Below are 19,578 nucleotides of genomic sequence, written 5' to 3'. Positions count from 1 at the left end.
TCCCTCCTCCTGCCTGCTCTGGTACCAGTATCTAGCAAAGGCTTTGCTTACCAGCTTCTTTTCCTTCCAGACCAGTCCCCTTAGGTTTTCTCACTGTCCCTTCCCCCTTCCTTGCGTATGTCAGGCTTGGGAGAAGGAGAAGGGAGCATCAAGGTTTGATGAGTGAAGGCCTTCTGGATGAGAGCAGGTGGGAAGAGTAAGTCCCAGGAGATGAAAGGCTCTTCATAGCACGGACATTTGCAGAAGGGCATGTCAGTGCCAAGTTGTCTTCACTCAAGTGGCATCCTCCTGCTGCTGCCTTTGATCGTCTCCTCCCGCTTTGTCTGAAACTGAGAGTTGAATCGGGCCGTTAAAGCTGGACTAGAAATGTAATGCTTGATTTAGTTAAACTTTCTCTAAGCAATATTTAATCAGCATTTCAGAAGTCCTTAAATAGACAACAAATAGGGATGGCTGATACCAAAACATCCATAGCAGGAGTTTCCCCTTGGAAAGGAGGTGTCAGATTCGTCACTGTGATTGTTTAATTGTAACGTGAAACAGAAGAAGCAAGTAAGCATCAGGGAAAAACAAGCAAACAGGGTTAGTCTGGCAGTTAGCAGGTCTGGCAGAAGGAATTAAGGGTAATTAATGACAGCAGTTGAAAAATAATGATTTAAATGGCAGAAGAAAATGTGCTGCCATTTGTATATAGGGAGATATTGGAAGTTTTGCAAACAGTAGTTTCTCAGCCCTCTCCTACCTTCAAACGATGTTGAATATTATTTAAAAAAAAAAAAATCCAACCAGGAAATGGACTTAGATTAACAGTCATTTTCAAAGGAATGTTACTAATTCACACTTAGTTAATTCAGTTCAAATAACGGTGGTTTCTGAACAATGAGGTATCACTGAATGCCACAGTGAAACCTAAGAGTATTGTATTACTTTTCCATTGCTTTGGCTATAATTATTTTAAAATGGTAGTTCATGTTGGGACAGCCTTATAATTAAAACTAAGACAGAGGCTGAATTGTGTGTGTTTCCTCAGTGTTTCACTTGCTGGTATTTACTTGCTTGTTGCCTTACAAATTGGGGGAAGAATCACTGAAGTTGGGAGGCAAGTCATTCATTTAATTGGACTTTGGATTCTTCTATTACTGAATTTGGAAATGAGAGGGTAATGTGATGTGTAATGGTTTTCCTTGACAGTGCAGATTAATGACTCTCTGCTATGTTTTTCCCAGTTTGGGAGATTGCTTCAGGAATAGTTCCTGTCTATTAGGTGTTTATTTGTTAAAAGACTGAATGCCTCCTATAGTGTTTAATTAGCTTTGAAAATCATCATGACACTTGATGCTGCTAGTTCTCTTTATCCACTTCTAATTCCTTAGGAAGCCATTGCACTCAGAGCTATGTAATTTTCATGTAGGAATATTATACAATGCAAATCTCAGTTATGTCATTAATGGGTGGATGGCAGTAGAGCTTGGCTATGCTATGCTTCAGTAAAACCATATAAAGTTGCTAATCTACCTCTATGAAATGTCATGAATATATGGAAAAGTTAGCCTCTGGCAGGAAAGGAAAAAAGGAATAATGCAACTTCCTGTTCATGTATAAATTTCTTTTGCAGTTATTGGAAACACAGTTTTGAATTTAACGTCTCCCTGGTGAACTTCAGTTTTATGTGTGCTTTTAGACTGCCCTTACCCTGTTCATTTGTGCATGCTCTCAATATTCGTTCTCTCATGCGTGCAATAGTAGGTGTGTGTTGAAAATGCTGTTAATGAAGTGATTTTATTTTCCGTCCCTGTTTGAATATGAACAAATAGATTTGCTGTCACTAACTGATTTAGGTGCATTGTGGGCAGGCATCAAGACAGAAGGTGGATTGGCACAGTCACAGTCACCTGGACAGACAGGATTTCTAAGCTACGGTGCCAGCTTTAGCACACCTCAACCTGGACAGGCTCCCTATAGCTACCAGATGCAAGGTCTGTATAAACAGATATTACCATTAATTAGATATAGTTAATGCTATGGGTTGTTTTTTCCCCTTATTTCTTTACATTCCTAAGATAAAAATGAATGTTTGCTCGAGCACTTACCTCTGATGTTATGGCAGTTGGAGCTGAAATGATGATTGCCTTTGCTGAGAGCAGTGACAGGCCAGCTCTCAGCACTTTGGAAGATCCCTCACTTAGTGACTTCATTAGTTTCTAAATAGTGAAGTGTTGTAGTGTTATTACAGTAAAAATGTATCTCCGAATAGCAGTAGTTTAACAAATAGTGAATGTGACAAAGCAAGTCCTGGAAAACGTGTCAGGATTATGAATTTAGGAAGTGCCAAATATAATTTGACACCTGAGTGTGTGCGGGGAGGGAGAAGATAAAAATACCTACTGCAGCTGTGGAGGTAGCTAAGTAATGATTGAAGTCTGTTTCTTTGAAGTCTATTTAAAAGCTGTAAGTCTTTGTATGTGCGGGCTATTATTATCGATTATATTTTGTAGCCTTACTTGCCTGTTTAGTTTACTTAATATCTTTCTACCTTGTTCTCCCACTTCCTTTTTCCCCTTCTGTACTGGGAAGTCGCTGGGTGTGCCTGGTTCTGGATTTTCACCACTTTAAGGGATATTTAAAAAAAATCTTTGTTTACTACAAAGGGCTAATTTTGGATGTCTGCCGCAGGACTTTTCACCCCTGAATTTGACAGTTGAAATCAGGTGTGTTGCAGATTTTAGAATTGCTGAAATAAGTGATCACTCACAGAACTGGACCACATTTTTTAAAAGTTTAGCACCTCTCTTTACTGTTATCGTGCTACATTTAAACTCTGTGCCATCATGTAAATGCTCCATGAAATGTCTTGAGGCAGAAGTGCTTTCAGAGACCAAGTGAATGAGGTTTTGCTTTTGTTCCACGGCTTTAGGGGTATATTGATCCAGTCCTTCACTCAGACACAAGAGAGAAGTTTTTTGGGTTTTTTCTTAAATCCTCTTTTGAACTTTTGAGTAGCTCCATAGGGCAGAAGCTACCATCTGACTTCTGAAGTACTGCTTACTTGTAGTGTGTAAGAGTGGTATGCAAACTTTCATCTACATGCTGAATAGTGGTGATCTACTCATCAGAGTGAATATAACCATAACCAGGTTATTGGTTTTGCTTTCTGCAGATAGCCATACTAAAAAACCCAAACACACATACCCCCCTCTGAAAAAAACCCTACCTCTCTGTAGGAGAGAACTCAAAACGCTTGCCAGCAGCAGCAGCTACAACAAACCCCTGGACTGACATTCCAGCTTTTAAGGAACTTTTAAGGAACTGATAATTCATGGTCTCTAGGAAATAGAGTTATTGAAAAATGATGTCTGCGTTGCCTATAATTTCTATTGCAGTAGTGCCTTTGTGCCACAGTCATGTATCGAGATCCTGTTGTGCTAACTTATACAGCCAAATGAAAGTATAGTCCCCATAGAAGTTGGAGGGTAAAATAAGACACATCAGGCTTATTAGGGCCTAATATAACAATAAAGCTGACACAGTTTAAGCATAATAAACAGTCGTCACCCCATATTGGTTATCTAACAGCTCTAAAGGTGGGGTTTTTTGTAAGATGCAGAGCAGAGGGATGTCAATAAAAAGGGATTTTAGGGAGGACAATGAAGTAGTTTTGCAGATGTCTATGGGAAACTCATTCGATGGAGGGAGGAAAGGGGGAGCAGCATGGGATAATGTGAGAGAGTGCTTGTTGGAAAATTTTAAGAGTAAGTAGTGAATTTTGGCATTAGTAGAACAAAAGTAGGACTCGGTCAATGGACTACATAGAGGCCTGTCATAAAGGGCATTGCTTTGTTTTCTGTGATATGCAGAATGTGTATAAGATCAGAATTGTCACGGTCATGAAAGGGTGGTGATTGTCAAGAGATGGAACAGTAGGATCTTGGAAAGCATTTCAGCTGTACACACTGAAAGGCAAGGATCTAAAAATATTCTGCACAAGAAATGTGTTAAAGATGACCCAGTTGTGAAGCTCCAATGAGAGGAAGGTCAGAGGTGTTGATTTCACGATAGTATTTTCTGCAGGGCTGAGGGAGGAGGGGGTCTGAGCCTGGGTTTTGCTCCAGCTGTGCTGTCCTTGGGCTGAGAGCTGCCTGCCCGTGGAAGGCAGCAGATCGCTGACAGTCTGGCTTGGGTGGAAGAGCCACAGGTCAGAGTGGGAGAGTCCCTGTGGTGTGTGTGTCATTTCTGTTGTGCTCATGAACAGCATGGCGCGTGGGTGAGGGAAGGACTGCTCTCCTACAGAAACCTTACAGACCATAAGAATGGAAATAAGGAGAATATTTCAAATTAAAATATTGGTGGAGTTGTTAGAAGCTAAGTAGAAAAGAATCACATTGCTGAACAGGTCTTCCTTGCAGTTAAATGTTGGCAGTACTTATCTATACTATACATGAGAATATATGTCTTTTTAATGTTTTCATTAGAGTAACTTTTGAATTTGAAGCAACTTTAAATTGACTTAATTCTTTCTTTTGATTGAACAGATGCTAAAAGTAAACAGGAACATTTGTTTCCCTTTCCTGATTTAATTTTGGAAGGAGAACCTATTCATGGCTTCAACTATTATTAAAGGACAAAACTGATTCTCTCTACAGAAGGCGGAGGTAGTGCTGCTGCTGTTCAGTTGTTTGTGCAGAAACCTCCAGAGAGGGAAATGAGCTTATTCTCCTTTTCCCATCTAGCAGTCTATGGGCAGGCTGCAGCCTCAGCCTTGCCATAGCCTGCAATAGCTGTTCTTCATCTCCTGTGTGTGGCTGCTGAGCTGCTAAATGGAGATAATGGATCCCACAACCTACTTCACAACCAAGCGTTACAGGACAGTGTGCTCGGGGCCCTGCTGGCATTCTTTCCTGCAGTAAAGGGGATTTCCTAGCAGCCTTGCAGTTGCCGTGCTCGTGCTCCCTGATTGGGGTTACCTCGCGCTCGAAAGCTCTGGAGTTATTCTGGTTCCTCTCCCCGGGGTGAACGTCTCCCTGCAACGTAAAGGCACTGCCTCGCGGTGCGTGTGCAACCAATTAAACCCAGTGCTTTTCCTGACCCTGCTAAAATTACAGTGTGATTAGTCACCGAACAATAGTGGAGGGAGAGACTGCCAGCTTATGAAAATGATAAGGAGAATCGCTGCCTGTGACTCCTTGCTAAGGTTATTCTGGTAATTGGATTTTTGTCTGTTACAAATTTATCATCCCTATAACAGGCGGTACGGAGGGGAGAGGGTGGAAGAGGACCTAGGCGGTTCTGCTGCCCCGTCTCCCCACTCCCTCCCTCCCTTACTTTAATGAGTATGTTCCTTAAGCTGTTTTTCATATAAGTTGCTTCATAGACGTTGAAAGACCACTTATATGACTAATGGCTGTGGGAACGGGCCGTTGTTCCTATATTGGCAGAGTTACAAGGATTGCTCAGTGAGGATAAATGGAGTGGAGGAGGGCTGGGGGGAACGCCAAGGAAAGAGCTCCATTTGCAACTGTCTTGAGTATCCTTTGACTGTGATAAAAGTGTGGCTTTTACCCTGCACCTGAGTATCCCACTGCCGGAAGGATACTAGACCTGTGATGAGCACCAGCATTGTTTTAGTTACCAAGACTGTGATGCTTGAGAATATACTAACCAATTGGTTTGGGAATTCATCCATAAAAAAGTAAACGTTAAGGTATTCGGTTATTATTATACAGTATAAAAATATTGTGCTGGATGGCTAAGCAGTTACTAGGACAACAAGGGGGAGTTTGCCAAGGATTTTTAAACGCTGTAAGCAAACGGAAGAAACCTTGAGTTTAAATAGCCCATCTGGCTGTCTTAGGCTTTCCCAGGAGAGCTGCGCTAAACTTCTGCCACATACATTGTACCCTGATGATAGACATAGCCCATGGCAAGGAGACTGAGCTAGGAAAGCAAATGGACTTGTGTGGCAAATACAGAGGGGAGGACCTCGTCCTGCGCCTCGCGGCGGCACGGGGGCGAGCCCCGCGCCTGGAGCCCGCGCCCTGGGCCCAGCAGGGTCCGGCCATCTTCCGACGCTGACTGGGATTCCCAGCTTTAATGTGGGTCCGCGCTCTTTGCAAAATAGACCTTTGACCTGCAATTTACAGCTTTTATCACATTTTAAAGCTACGTAGCGGGCGAACTTGGGGCCGTAAATCTTGCGCATTCTGTGAAGATTCTTATTTTTGTGTTTGCTCAGCTAAGGCAGGAACAGCAGCTCTATGCCATGCCGCAGCTGATTATTTAAAAAACAAATGGCAAAATTGGAGTATTTTAAAAACAACTTTAGGCCGGTAGTTCTGGGTGGCCCACAGAGCTGTTTCTGAGAAACCTGCTTCGTGTTTGTTACGGTCTAGGAGACCCCTACCCCTCCTCCATAGGAGCCAGCGCTGACCATGAGATGAAAGAGCGAGATCTGCGTGTTAGTATGTGTGTGTCTTTGTCTGAGAGGGAGGGATGCTGGCTGGCATGTAATTACTTTTCTCATTTGCTCTTGCAAATTATTTGCCAAACTTTCTGTGGAAAGATAATGTATTCATCAAAAAAAGTTTGGGTTTTTTTCTTTTTCTTATAACTACGAGAGGCCTTTTATATCTTTTCAGAATGGTTCAAACCCTGCACCTATAAATCTTGTGTTTGAATGCATTACTGCATCACTCAGAAACAACTACAGAAATAAAGAGACACAGTGACTTACATTCTTCCAACCAAAGTGCTCGTAGAAATAAAATAGCATTTCAAAGTTTTGCAATTTAAAATATTTTTCAGCTGTATTTTGGCTCTGGGGTTTGTTATAATAAAAAATAACATCTGTTTTCCAATTTTAAATTAAATTTAAAACAACATGTTTTTCTCATTAGTACTGTTTATCTGTACTATCTGCTAAACTTGGATGTCAACTCTTCTGCTGAAGTAATTTGATTTTAGTTCACAGGATTAGTAGCATCTATCAACAACCACAGCTTTTGCACTAATAGCAAATACAAGAGAAGTGTTTACAGTCATTATTACACGTTAAGTTTAAGCTTCATCTTTTACTGCCACTGCTGTTGGACATATTTCACATCTACTTTGAGGCTTAACTTGTGTGAGTTTTTAGTAACTTTTGCAATCAAAGCATTTAAATATTTTTCCTTCTGACTTTTTATAGCTAGGATGCCTATTCGGTTTTTCTGTTTGTTTGTTTAAAAAAGTAAATAGCTCACAAATGCCCTTTAGGGGTTGGACTAAGCATGCAGCCCTGCCTGCATTCCTCGCTGTTTGCAGTTGCAAGAAGTGTTGCTTTTCCCAATGAGCAACCGCTGCATAGGATTTGGTTGTTAATTGAGTTGTGTTGGGTACATCAGAGGATTGGTGCATCTGTGCGCCTGGCTCCCTGTTGATTTCCATCCCTCCTTGCCTCCTTTGCTCACCTGCAAGCTTTTGCTCCCAAGGTCTTGGTATATCTTTGCACTCAAGCAGGTTTTGGTGGCGAGGGGGGCTGTAAACAACCCGCACGCTTTAGCGCAAGCTCCTTGCTGGCTGGTGCTCTCCTGCTGGACGAGTTCAATAGGTTGCCTCATGACAGACCTTCTGTTGGCTTATGTAGCTTCACCCTGTGCATCCATATGTCTCAGCTGGTGGCTGTGTCACTCCCGGGTTATAACCAGTGAGGGCAAAACAGCTGAAAGGGGGTTGTTGCCCTCTTAGTGGAAGAGCTACTCAGGTTAGGTATTAAACAAGAGCCCCATCTGTCTATTTTTGGTGGCTTGTGGGGGGAGGAGGGAGGTGAAGGCGGTAATTCAGTCTCTGGGCTAAATTCAATCTTGGGTCTCCCTTCTCAGAAAGGCACTTTTTTTGCCGTGTGTCATGCCCGGTAGACTCTATCGAAAAAGAAAAAGGTTTGCGGCCCAAGGCTGTCTATGATCGATTAGCGAATCCTAATGGCTTCGCAGTTGGGCTGAGCTGTTTGGAGCAGGGAGTTATGGCTTTTGCTGTTCCTTTGGGCGCTGAGGCTTACAGAGGGGAGAGGACCCGGTTCTCGAAGGCAGTAGGAGAAACGGAGCCAGTGGGCTTCAGTGAGGAGAGACGGTGTCTCACGGGACAAGGTTCGCAGTTATTGTTCAACAAAAACTGAACATGAAGAAACCCTCATTACTTCCACAACGCTGGGGATTATTCAGAGGAGTGGGATAGCCTAATATTCAGTCAGAGCCAAGGTGGCTCCAAATTCCTGTCTAAATTTCACGTTTTTCTTTTTATTGCAATAATGAAACACAGGGTGTAGGAACAATGAATTATCACTTTCCCTATATTAACATGTTATAGAGCTGATGACAACCAAATCGGTCAACATATGGGAAATATTACAAATATGCCATGTCCTTATGATATAATCGCGTGATGGAAGTTATTTTCCAATACTGTGTTTTAGTAATTCACGTAATTTTTCATTTCATTTCAGGCAGCAGTTTTACAACATCATCAGGAATATATGCAGGAAATAATTCACTCACAAATTCTACTGGATTTAATAGTTCACAGCAGGTAAATTTGTAAATATGAGTCAAGGAAACTTTGGCAAACTTAGAATTATCATCCACTGAAAAAACGTAACTAAATAGTTTTTTGAATGAAATTAACATCATTTCAAGTTAAACTAATGTTTATAAATGTTTTTCTTCAATTCATCATCTTCCAATAATAGCACCAATTGTCTGGGTTTGATGTTCTTATTCACACATCTTCAGTACTGTGCCTAATAAACTATTCATATGAGAAGACGTACTAAATTACATGTAATTTAGATTTCGTTTTACTGTCTCACAGCTTTAGGTCCTATAGCATCCAGTCCAGGAAGCATACGTGCTGAAAGTCTAACATGTGTTTGTAGTTATATTTTGGAATTTATACTAAAAAGTAGCAAAACTTTGATGGCCTATTCAGTTGCTTTTTTGTCTTGCAGGAATATCCTTCTTATCCCAGTTTTGGCCAGGGCCAGTATGCACAGTATTATAATAGCTCACCATATCCTTCACATTACATGACAAACAGCAACACCAGCCCAACGACACCCTCCACAAATGCAACATACCAGCTTCAAGAACCACCATCTGGCATCACCAGTCAAGCGGTTACAGATCCTGCAGCAGGTAATTACATGGATTTTATGGTCCCTATGAAGCACGTTTTTGTAAGTTGAAAGGGGGTTGAATTGGATTTTTTTTGTTTGTGTGTGTGTGTGTAGTTGTTGATTTTTTTTTTTTTTTTTATTATTTCTTAATCCTGAGCCTGTGGCGTGTCTTGCACAGATTCTAACAGAAAATAGACTAAAGAAAAATGGGGATCAGTAAAAGTTTAAAGCTTGTACGAAATACAACTTGTTTGTATTTATTTGTAAAATGCTTGTGTTAAAAATTGCAGGATATGGGAAAATCTTTACACTAAACCAGAACCTGATGCTTTTAAGCTCTGTCTTCATTAAGATAAACTCCTTTGATTTTTCCTAAGTAAGACTGAAATTGAGAGGCCTTCAGACCATAGCCCAACTGTCCACTTGAAAGAGAGCTTTTGTGTTTTTCACTTTTGGAGGACATAATAATGCTTGTAATGGGGAGTTGAAATTGCACAAGTGTTTCCATTTTAAGAAAAGATCTTCAGTGGCTTGTCCTTCCCAGTCGTTTTACCTTTCTTGCTGGAATTTGGCAGTCCTTTACTAGTTGAGATATTTTTTGAACATTTATGCCAAACTGCTCCAGCTGGTTTTAGAAATGAGAGGTGAAAAATACTTTCCCCATTATTAAAAAAAAAAAATTACATTTTTTAACAGTTCAAGCATGTCAGTAGTTAGTAGATGGCAGAAGTTTGAAATCTGTCAGAGAGAAAGTCCGAGGTTGCAGATGTGTTTCTCAGTAATGTGTAAGAAGCAGCTAGGATTTGGCAATGTTATCAGGAGGTTTTGTTTTGGAGTTTTGTTGGGGGAGGTTGGTTTTAGTTTTCTTGAAGTACTTGATGGGACTGATCTTGCATGTGCAATGTGAGCTTTAATATAATTTGCTAAGACTGTCTTGCTTTTTTCTGCATGAGCGTGCACCTGGAGAAAATATATGTAGTGTTGTCTCTTTTGATACATTTGCTGAAAGTAAGTAGGGAAGAAAATACAGCTGGTGTGTGTGTTTATATACATGGGATCACATGTGTGTGCAATGTAATTGAGAAAGGAATCTTTCTAAATATATGAATGCATATTGGAGTCTGCAGGTTTTAGAATATATGGATGTGTATTGGAGCCTGCATAATTACTCTTGCTTTTCACTTTGTTTTTAATTTTTTGGTTTTGTTTTCTCATGGGTTTCTTTGCTTTTCTTTTTAAGTTGCAAGCTGTGAGTTCCTCTTATGTCCCCCCAAAAAAATGTGATCAAGTTTTAGTTTTTATCAAGATATTCAAATTGAATCATTGTATTGTCTGGGTCTTGATCTTTTGCAAATTCTTTGCATATATTTTTTAAAGTCGTTGATACTTCCTGTAAGCAACAGTAAACACATACACCTCCGTATATACAGGAGGTATACAGGAGGTGTATTTTTCCTAAGCTCAAACTTAGTGGCTTAAAGGCTGTCTTCCTATTTAAATAGTTTTCTGTGCTCTATAAGCCTGGACAAAACTTTTCTATCAGTTCCTTTTTAAGAAGTTTTTCTCTTCTCCCTCAAATCTTCCACGTTCTCATTAAGAAAGTTTCGCCTAAAAATTTGAAAGAAGTTGGTGGGCTTTCTCATGGATGGGTCCTGCACCTAAGCCCTCTTCTAGTTTATGCTTTCATGTATTGAAAGCTGGACATCCGTGAGTGCCCTACCACTGCTTCCTTAGACATGTTCCTTGGTCATGTGTGCACCTCCTCTGGCATTACTGGGACTGCCGTCTCTTTCCCTGAGAAATTTATGTTACTGATTTAACAATTCTGAAAAAGTTCCTTCAAATGGTTTGCAAATAACAAGTCTTACTGTAGGTGTGGGGTTATCTTGAGCTGGCTGCCTGTACCATAGGCAGGGACACATTTAGGAAAATACCTGCTGTGGGCCACTCTCTGTTAGGAAGAGCTAATGGAAGCCATCTTTCTTGCCATCATCAACAAGCAGTTGCAGTTGGCAGAAGGTATACGGCTCGATCGAGATTTCTCCATTTATCTTTTCGCGCTCGTCTTTATGCATTTAAGTTAGGATCAAGCCCACTTAGGCTCCTTCTGTATTGAGCGGAGACGAGTATCTCTATTTAGAGTTCGCTTTAACTACAGTCTTAATCCTGAGGTGCCAAAGCCTCTCCACTGGTACGAGAGCAGTTTAAGGTGGCTGACATACCAGTGTTGGGTTCCTAGGTTAAATTAGGTAAGAACCTTTTGCTACCTCACAAACCTTCAACGCTGGTAGAAGGGAAGTGAGGACCAGTCAGTGAATCCATTGATGTGCCTGCCATTTCCCCTCAGACACTGTAAATTTTTTTTTCTTTTTTCTTGCTGCAGCTTATTACAAAGCCTCAGTTGAGCTCACACACAGTGTGCTCAGAAGATAAAGCAAGGCTGGGGTCAAAGAAAAGAGGGATCAGCATGGAAGGAGGGAATTCTGGTGGAGTGGGGACAAGTGGAAGGCATATTAGAGAGAAGGAAATTCACAGTTGGGTCAAAAACACAGAACAAAGGAGCAAGCTAACCAAATTTTAATTACAGTTAGTCAAATTTCTGTAGGGTGTTTGTTTTGCCACATCTGGTCAAGTTAGGCTGCTGATTATCTACCGCAGCTGGAACGCTGCATATGAGGGATGGTGGGGAGCAGAGCCATCACATTAGGCTCCTGTACCCCTTTAGTAGGATGGGCTCCAGCTGCTGAATTGCAGCTGTTCTTATGAGATGTTGGAATCCCTAGACATCTTCTACATTTAAAAAAAAACCCATGTAATCTGTGCGGTTCTGAACTATGCCAGGACAAGCACAGAATGGCCTTCAGACTTTACAGAGACACCAGAATAGTTTGACAGACATAGGTGGTTCTTAGGAATTTGGGCCAGTAAGTGAAACAGAAGAGTCTGGTAAGAAAACTGTGAAAAGAGAGACAGTAATTATGTGCTCTTATGACATTTTTAGCAGAGTTTTGCAGACTCAGAAAGCTCAGATAATTTCACTTAAAATATGTTTAATTCCTTGTCCAAATATAAAATAATCCTTCTTTCTCTTTCCTTTGTGGATCTGAAAAATTTCTTGTACCTCAGTCATGACAAAACCTTTTGATCACACAGAGCTTGATAGTCCCTGTCTCCATAAATCAGACATAAAAATTAATGTTATTTTCTTCTGAACAGAAGGCTGTATTTTTGCTAGTGACTATTAAACAAAACAATAAATCTCAGTATGACATTTCAAATTTTGAATGTGTGCTTTGCTTCAGATTTCATTGGAAATTTTGTTTCAGTTCAAAAGTAAGAATTTTCAAAAGTTTTTTTCCACTTGTAGAATTCTAACTTTTGCTTTACAGAATAAAATGTTTTTCATCAGAATAACGACAGAATACTATGTTCCTTCTGGAATGAGCTTTCAATCCATATATGAGTAGATTATCCCAGGTACGAGTTGGTGATTTTTCATGTGAGCTGTAGTATGTAAGAGAAGTAATAATAATTAAAATGGTAAAAAATAATGAAAGTAGACTAGTGAGCCAAAATTCACTCTCCCTTCCAATATTCAAATTCATTGAAGTAGGTTCAGAGCAAACAAAAGGAAGTATTTCTTTATGTTGCATATAGGTAAGCTGTGCAGCTCCTTGCTGCAGGATGTTGTGGATGCAAAAAGTTTATACCATTAAGCATTGCTTAGACAAACTCAAAGATTGGATTTACACATACCAAATTCAATTCAAGAAACTCTTGACACAAAAAATCACTGGAGACAGTGGATAAATTAGCATTATGTATATGTCTGTGCTTTTTATGCTCGCTCACCTAGTCACCTGCTGTTGGGCAGTGTTGAAATTTATCCTGGATGGATGGAATTTTGTCCCAATCCGTTATGCCTGCCCTGATGTTCTAAAATAATTAGAGGAACATTCATAACGTATTTCTAAGAGTTAATGTAGAAAATGGCTGCTTTTTCTAAAGCTTTAATGATTTTCTCTTGCAATGTTCAACTTCGTCATCACAGCTGGTAACAAAAAATTCCAGATTTGTGCAATTTTTTGTTTAGAAAAGCAGTCAGCAAAGCTGAATTTATCCTATTTCATATGATGCTGTATTTATAATTTATTAAACAGTGTTTCTCGCAAGAGAGACTTCCATTGTTTTTGAGATGTGATGTCTTTCAGTTTTCTTGATTTCTGCAATGAGTGTGTTTTAAAATATTACTGGAAGGTTTTTTTCATATTACTCACATACTTCACAATGCAGATTAAAAACCCCACAAGGGCTGTGCTAGCCAACAAATATTGTTCTCAGCCATGGGTCACCATTTTGTTCTTAGAGACTAAACTTCTTTTTCCTTGAACACTATATCACATTTAGTATTGCAAAAGGGAAAGCTACCTTCACCGTTTCTCCTTATCATATGTCATAACAATAAATTAGAGACAGGAAAGTGAAACAGAGCAAATACACTATAGAGGCAACTTTTCACTAATACCTGTGTGGAAACAAATATTGCCGTATTTGCAGTACATTATTGGTGTTCTAATGTTTGCTCATTTACGTAATTATAAATGAAGGGTAAATCTGGAGTATATATAGGAAGGAAATACAATGAAAATTCTGTAAAAACAGAAATGAGATCAGATGCAATAATGAATGGCAAAGTATGGCATTGGTTTTGCTTGACTGATAATGGTTGTTCTCCTGCTTTTATGTTAACAAAGTACAAATTTTAACTCCTTTGCATTGCATTCAACAACATATAGCCTGACTCACTGTCTCAAGATATGTTGAGGCTAAGAACTTGATGCACTTTTCAATAGATTTTTTTTAGTAGGTAAATAGGATGTTTATCGTTGTGTTTAGTAGGATTAAAAATAACAATAATTTCAAGTTGTTTGAAACCATAAATAATGATTAAGGAAGAAATGCCTACAATGGAGAGAGGTACTACCTGCCCATGATGAGATTGCTTCATCTTTTTTGATTCAACATTGGAAGTTGTAGAAAAATTTCTGGACAACTGCAGGGCTTGTTAATACAGTTGTTGTCATACATACCTAATGTATATATGTTATATTTTGTAATTATTTTGGATATTTTAGATATTTTGGATATTTTAGGATATACAATCCTAAATCAAAAAGTCACCCAAGGCTTGAAATAAATCAGCATTTTTGCCAATATTTTTAACAGGTTATTGAGTGTTTCTGTCAAGTTCATAATAGTATGCTAGTAGTTCCCAATAGACAAACATTAGATTTGTTTTTCAGAGGGAGAAGATTTTGACTTTTTTTTCAAAACAGCACTAAAGGCGTCCTTCTGTGATCCTGTCAGCAGACATTATTGTATTTCTTGCAATGCTTATTTAGTACTTCTACTTACTTACTACTATAGAGAAGTAAAAAAAAAAAAATCCTCAAATACCTCTGTGAGTCTTTTGCATTGTTTGATCCTGGTCCAGTTTTATGTAAGCAGTAAAGCAAGAAGTTTGTATAGTGAAATTTTTTATTTAGCTTTATTTATGCAAAAGTAAGAAAATCATAGCTGAGACCAATGTATTCCAACTACCTGTATCTTATACTGATTTTGGTATATAGGAGTTGAAGTAACACTGGCCTGAGGATTTAAGGTCTTTATTTGAAATTAAGTATAAAATTGGGGGGGGGGGGGGGGCGACCCATTAATCTGGGCACAATCTAAATGGAAAATATTTGTACGTACCTATTTGCAGAGCCATTTGACTATAGTAGCTATCTTACACCCATCTCATCCATGTGATTTACATTATGACATGAGATATGATTACTTTGATAATGTGTGTTTACTCCTTTTTGCATACCCTTTCAGTGTAGTAGGGAAAAAGTCTGTTGAAATTTGCAATGCCTTTGTCAACAGCAAGACCTCTACCCACACATTTGCCAGTCAGATTTACCTAGAGATAGACTTGATTTTGGGATTTCTGGGACAGAGAGTTTTCCCCAAATTTGTCATTTGATGTGGGATTTCCATAACAAACAGACAGGAATTACAGAATACAGTGTTGCAAATGGTATCTCTGTGGCTGTATTGTCTATTCATAAGTAATCTAAGTATTCTTATGTATGAGATGATGGAAGATTGTCCTGTGTGACAAAACTGTCAAGACTGCCCACGATGATGTATAATGGGGAAGAATACGCTTATGATATTTTATGTCAAGATGCAATAATATGGTTCCTGTAGCACAGGGGAAGGTCTGCTACAGTATGGTTTATATATTTTAGGTAAAACAGAATGAAAATCTATTTTATTCCTCACAATTATGTGTAGGTTGGAAAAGGAGATATACATTTTTAGAATCTGGGTTAAAAATGTTTTTCTTACTGACTAGAGAAGTTGAGATTGGGTCTCTTACACTTGGTCAAGGTTTGGAAGAGGGAATTCTGAGTGTGTGAAGCAGAAACAACCCGTAACATTTGGTGTCAGCCAGCCTGGGGCAGAGCGCAGAGAGGTGCCATGGCAGAGAGATCTAAAATTAGATGTCTGTTAATGGATGCAGAAGAATAGCTGTTATTACAATATTATTATAATTTTGTGAAGGTGTAGGCAAAACACAGAAATGGCTTTAGCGGTCCAGACCAGCGGATCAACTGGTCCCATACCCTGCCTGCTGCAGTGGCCATCAGCAGACACCCTGGGAGCAGCAAGGACAGGCTACATTTGTGTAAGACTTGCCCTAAGCACTTTTCCAGCTTCCAGATATTTTCATCTCAGGGGATTTCCAAAGCTGCTGTTGTTTGTATGTTTAGGGTGTGCCTACATTAGCATTTTAATTTGGAGCAGGAGTCTGTTTTGAAGCGAAGAGCTTTGACTCAGCAAAGTGGTCCTAGAGCACCAAGCTGGAGTCCTTCCAGACAAAACTAACCCGGAAGGTGCTCTCCAGGACAGCTCTTAATTCCTCCAGCCCCTATTGAGGATGCTCAGGACACCAGATCTGGCTGGACCTACAATGAAATGACCTCCCAGAAACAGGTCATTGCCACCACTTGTTTGGTCCCACAAACTCAACCTGCTAGTGCAGACATGGCCATAGCACCCCTGAAGTCCTCTCTTCCAAGGGTGTCTCCAGGATCCTCTTGAACCTTTGTAATCTTTTGGGCACCTGGCTTTTTTTTTTCCTCAGACTAGATACAAGGAAGAAATTTTTTATGCTGAGGGTGGTGAAACACTGGAACAGGTTGCCCAGAGAGGTGGTAGATACCCCATCCCTGGAAACATTCAAGGTCAGGTTGGACAGGCAACCTGATCTAGTTGAAGATGTCCCTGCTCATTGCAGGGGGGTTGGACTAGATGACCTTTAAAGGTCCCTTCCAACCCAAACCATTCTATGATTCTGTGATTATTTTATCCGAACTCCTCTTTCTTGTGTTTAACCTGGCTACTGCCAGCTTCCTTTGGTGATCTTGCTTTAGTATTGGGGCAGGCAGCGGAGAGCTGATCCTCACCCCCTTTTCTGCTCATGATTTTGTGGAGGGCTGGGTTTTCTCCTGTACTTGCCTGTGTTTGTGATGCTCAGGAACAGGATAAAATGAAATGCAAGTGCTATAGAAACATAAGCATTTCCCTTGGCTAATATTAAAGTATGCCTGTTACTATGAAGTTAGCTGAGGTTGAACAAATTAACCTCCTCCTATCAACAAATGTAGAATAATGGGTATAACAATAATGTGTTTTGTGGCTATATAGCTTGAGTTCAGCAAGGCTTTTGCTGCCCTGACAGTTAAATCTTTTCACGTAACAATCTTATAAGCAAACTAGTCTAGCAGAAACTACAGCAGAATGGTATAAAGCTGTTTAGGAAACCACGTCAAGAGAGAAGTCAGTGAGAGCTTGCTGTTAAAATAGAAGGATGGCTACAGCAGCATTCCTCAGTGTCTGCCTTGGGCCCAGCATTTTCATTAATCATTTAGATGACGGAACAGAATGTGTTTGCCTATTAAATATGTAGATGACACCATGCTGAGAGGGGCTGCAAGTTCTTTGGAGACAGGATGAGAACTCAAAAAATGGAGATGTGATCTGAATAGGAGCAGGTGTGAGGTATACATTTAGGCAGGAATGATGAACTGCACAAATGTGGGATGGGGAATGTTGGCAGCTCCTTCCAGGCTCTACCTTTCCCTGCAGACCGCTCTCAGTACTCCAGATATTAGTGGCACACCGAGTACCCTCAGCCGCTGTTGTTTTTCTTGCTCCAGAATTTGTCGGGGCTTGGGCTTGTCGAGGCTCTGGGCTTAGCTGGGTACTGGATTCTTTAATTGGGTTTCCTTATGAGGACCTGAGAGCAACCATTGGACAGTGAGCTGGTAACCCGGCCGTGCACATGGAGGCTGCCCTGTTGAGCAGCCTTAATCCAAAGAGTACATGCTATGGTTTCCCTTTACATACATGGAATAAGTTTCTTACACACTATGTCACGTTTCCCCCCGTTGGTTACTGCCGTCTGTCATGCTGTTCCTAACAGACTGGTCTCCTGAGTAGGCTCAGAAGCTCCAGGCATTAGCAATGTTGTGTATTCTGTTCATGTGCAATGTTTGGCCAGGTCTTTGCGAAATGACCAGTTAGGTGCTGCTTTTTCCTCGGAAGATGATCTAGGGATCCTGAAGCTAACATTTACTGGAAATATCGCAGAGAATGCAAATTGTCCCCTGCCAAGTGGTGTCCAGGGAAGGGTAGCCTGCGGGATGCGGGAAGTAAAGCTTTGCTCAACTTTGCTTTGGATTACTGTGTCCAGTTTGAGGAGAAAACAGAGAGCAGTAGTCAAAGCCTACAAAAGAGGATTGTCAGGGAAGGGTTAACCTAACAACAAAGGGGATGTGAGAACAGTCTTCAAATGCATGCAAATACCATGAAGGGAAGAATTTTTTCCCCACTTTCACGGATGGAACTTAAATTGCTGTAATGAATGCTGAACTTTTATGTTTTGTTTCTAATGGTATGGCTGTTAAAGCAGCAGAGTAGATTGCCTGGAGAGATCCGTCAGAGCAAAACAGACAAACCTCTCTTGGGAACGATGCAGATACAGTGGGCCCCAGAAAGGTGGGCTGTGGTGCGCCCTGCCAACCTTGGGGTCCCGAGGTAGGGTTGGGAGTCTGTCAGGTTAGGGTCTGGCCCATTCAGGCAGATGACTTGCACCTGAGAAGGGTAGATGGAAATGAGCCTCCACCCAAATTTGCAGCCCTGGGTTTGAAATTTTGAATGCAGCAGACTTAAATGAAGGTGTTTGCAAAAATGGAAAGCTGGATGGCTCTTGCAAACAGGCTTTCTTCCCCAGTCTCACTAAACTTTGTTCTGTGTGCTCACTCTTTTAGGTTTACTTGCGTTTATTTCTCATGAAGTTTTGTTTATACTTTTTCCATGCTATTTGTTCCCTATTTTATTTAGTATTATTATTACTACCCCAAGTTTAATACTTAAAATTTTTACGTATATCACATCTGTGAGAAGAATTTAAAAAAATTTGGATCTAAAGCCAAACTCCTAAAAATACTGTCAGAGTCCAAGAGCAACCCTAATTTCAATTAGTCAATAGGAAATGGAATTTTTCATTCTGAATTTTAAAGCACATATTTAGAACATCATTGGCCAATATACCTGTGGAAGAAATTCCAGTCTGTTTATTTTACTGGGTTATAATTTATTTCAAAGCTTTTGTGCATTGTTTTCTTTCTTCTCTTTTTCTTTTTTGTTAAGGGTTTTAATAATAAAAATAATGTATAGCAGATAAACTCATTTAAGTTTAAAAGGTTGGGAAAATTTGTACTAGTTAAGTTGTGATTTCTTATTTACATTTTAGTACAGTAGGTGAAAGCAGTCAGCATTCAAAGAATTAGTTCTAATAAATATTCTGAAGTGTACCTTGTCATAGGAAAAAAATGTACATGATCTTCAACATTTAAACCTCTGTCTTTAGTTATGTAGACTGACGTGGCTGGATGATTTTTGTTGATTGGCACATACGCAGAATCACTCTTTTAGGTATAGGTCGAGTCTTTTTTGGAGATTCTTTATTTTACCTTGAGTTACATCTTAACTTGTTATGCTGCTTTGTTTAATGTAGCCTGAGATACTTAGGTAAAAGTATAATGTGAAATATATAGTAAATACTAACTTCCATTAAGTGTAGATTTGAAGGCTGAACATGAGAACTTCAAGACCTTTTCCTTTCATTCAGCACAAGCAACCGTTATTATTTTGAGTAATTGTGAATATGTGGTGTTACACAGATGTCCAGAATCTCCTCCTTAATCTAACCTTTGACCTCAACAGGATGTTTTTTTAGGAGAAAGAATCACTTGTGTGAGAAGTATACCTGTCTTCAAACGGGAATGCCATGGTGTAGGCTGATTAAAAAGTAAATTAAT

At 39.9% G+C, this 19,578-nt stretch overlaps 1 protein-coding gene across 14 annotated transcripts in view; it reads left to right on the top strand.

Annotated features, from left to right (window-relative positions):
• The window catches only part of EYA1 (EYA transcriptional coactivator and phosphatase 1), an 84,056-nt gene that overhangs the window by 19,089 nt on the left and 45,389 nt on the right, over positions 1–19,578 (top strand). For 5 of the 14 annotated variants that reach the window (XM_075728146.1, XM_075728145.1, XM_075728136.1 and 2 more), the window contains 3 exons: positions 1,854–1,976; positions 8,474–8,556; positions 8,975–9,161. In XM_075728146.1, coding sequence (XP_075584261.1) covers positions 1,854–1,976; positions 8,474–8,556; positions 8,975–9,161 — 393 coding nt within the window. Of the gene's footprint in view, positions 1–1,814; positions 1,977–8,473; positions 8,557–8,974; positions 9,162–16,370; positions 16,375–19,578 lie in introns of all 14 variants that reach the window. The other 9 variants (XM_075728144.1, XM_075728140.1, XM_075728139.1 and 6 more) reach the window with 3 other exon arrangements.

This window comes from Pelecanus crispus, chromosome 2 (genome assembly GCF_030463565.1).
Source record: "Pelecanus crispus isolate bPelCri1 chromosome 2, bPelCri1.pri, whole genome shotgun sequence".
Classification (NCBI taxonomy): Eukaryota; Metazoa; Chordata; class Aves; order Pelecaniformes; family Pelecanidae; genus Pelecanus; species Pelecanus crispus.
The sequence above is the reverse complement of the archived record's forward strand: the minus strand, read 5'-3'. Positions and strand labels throughout refer to the sequence as shown.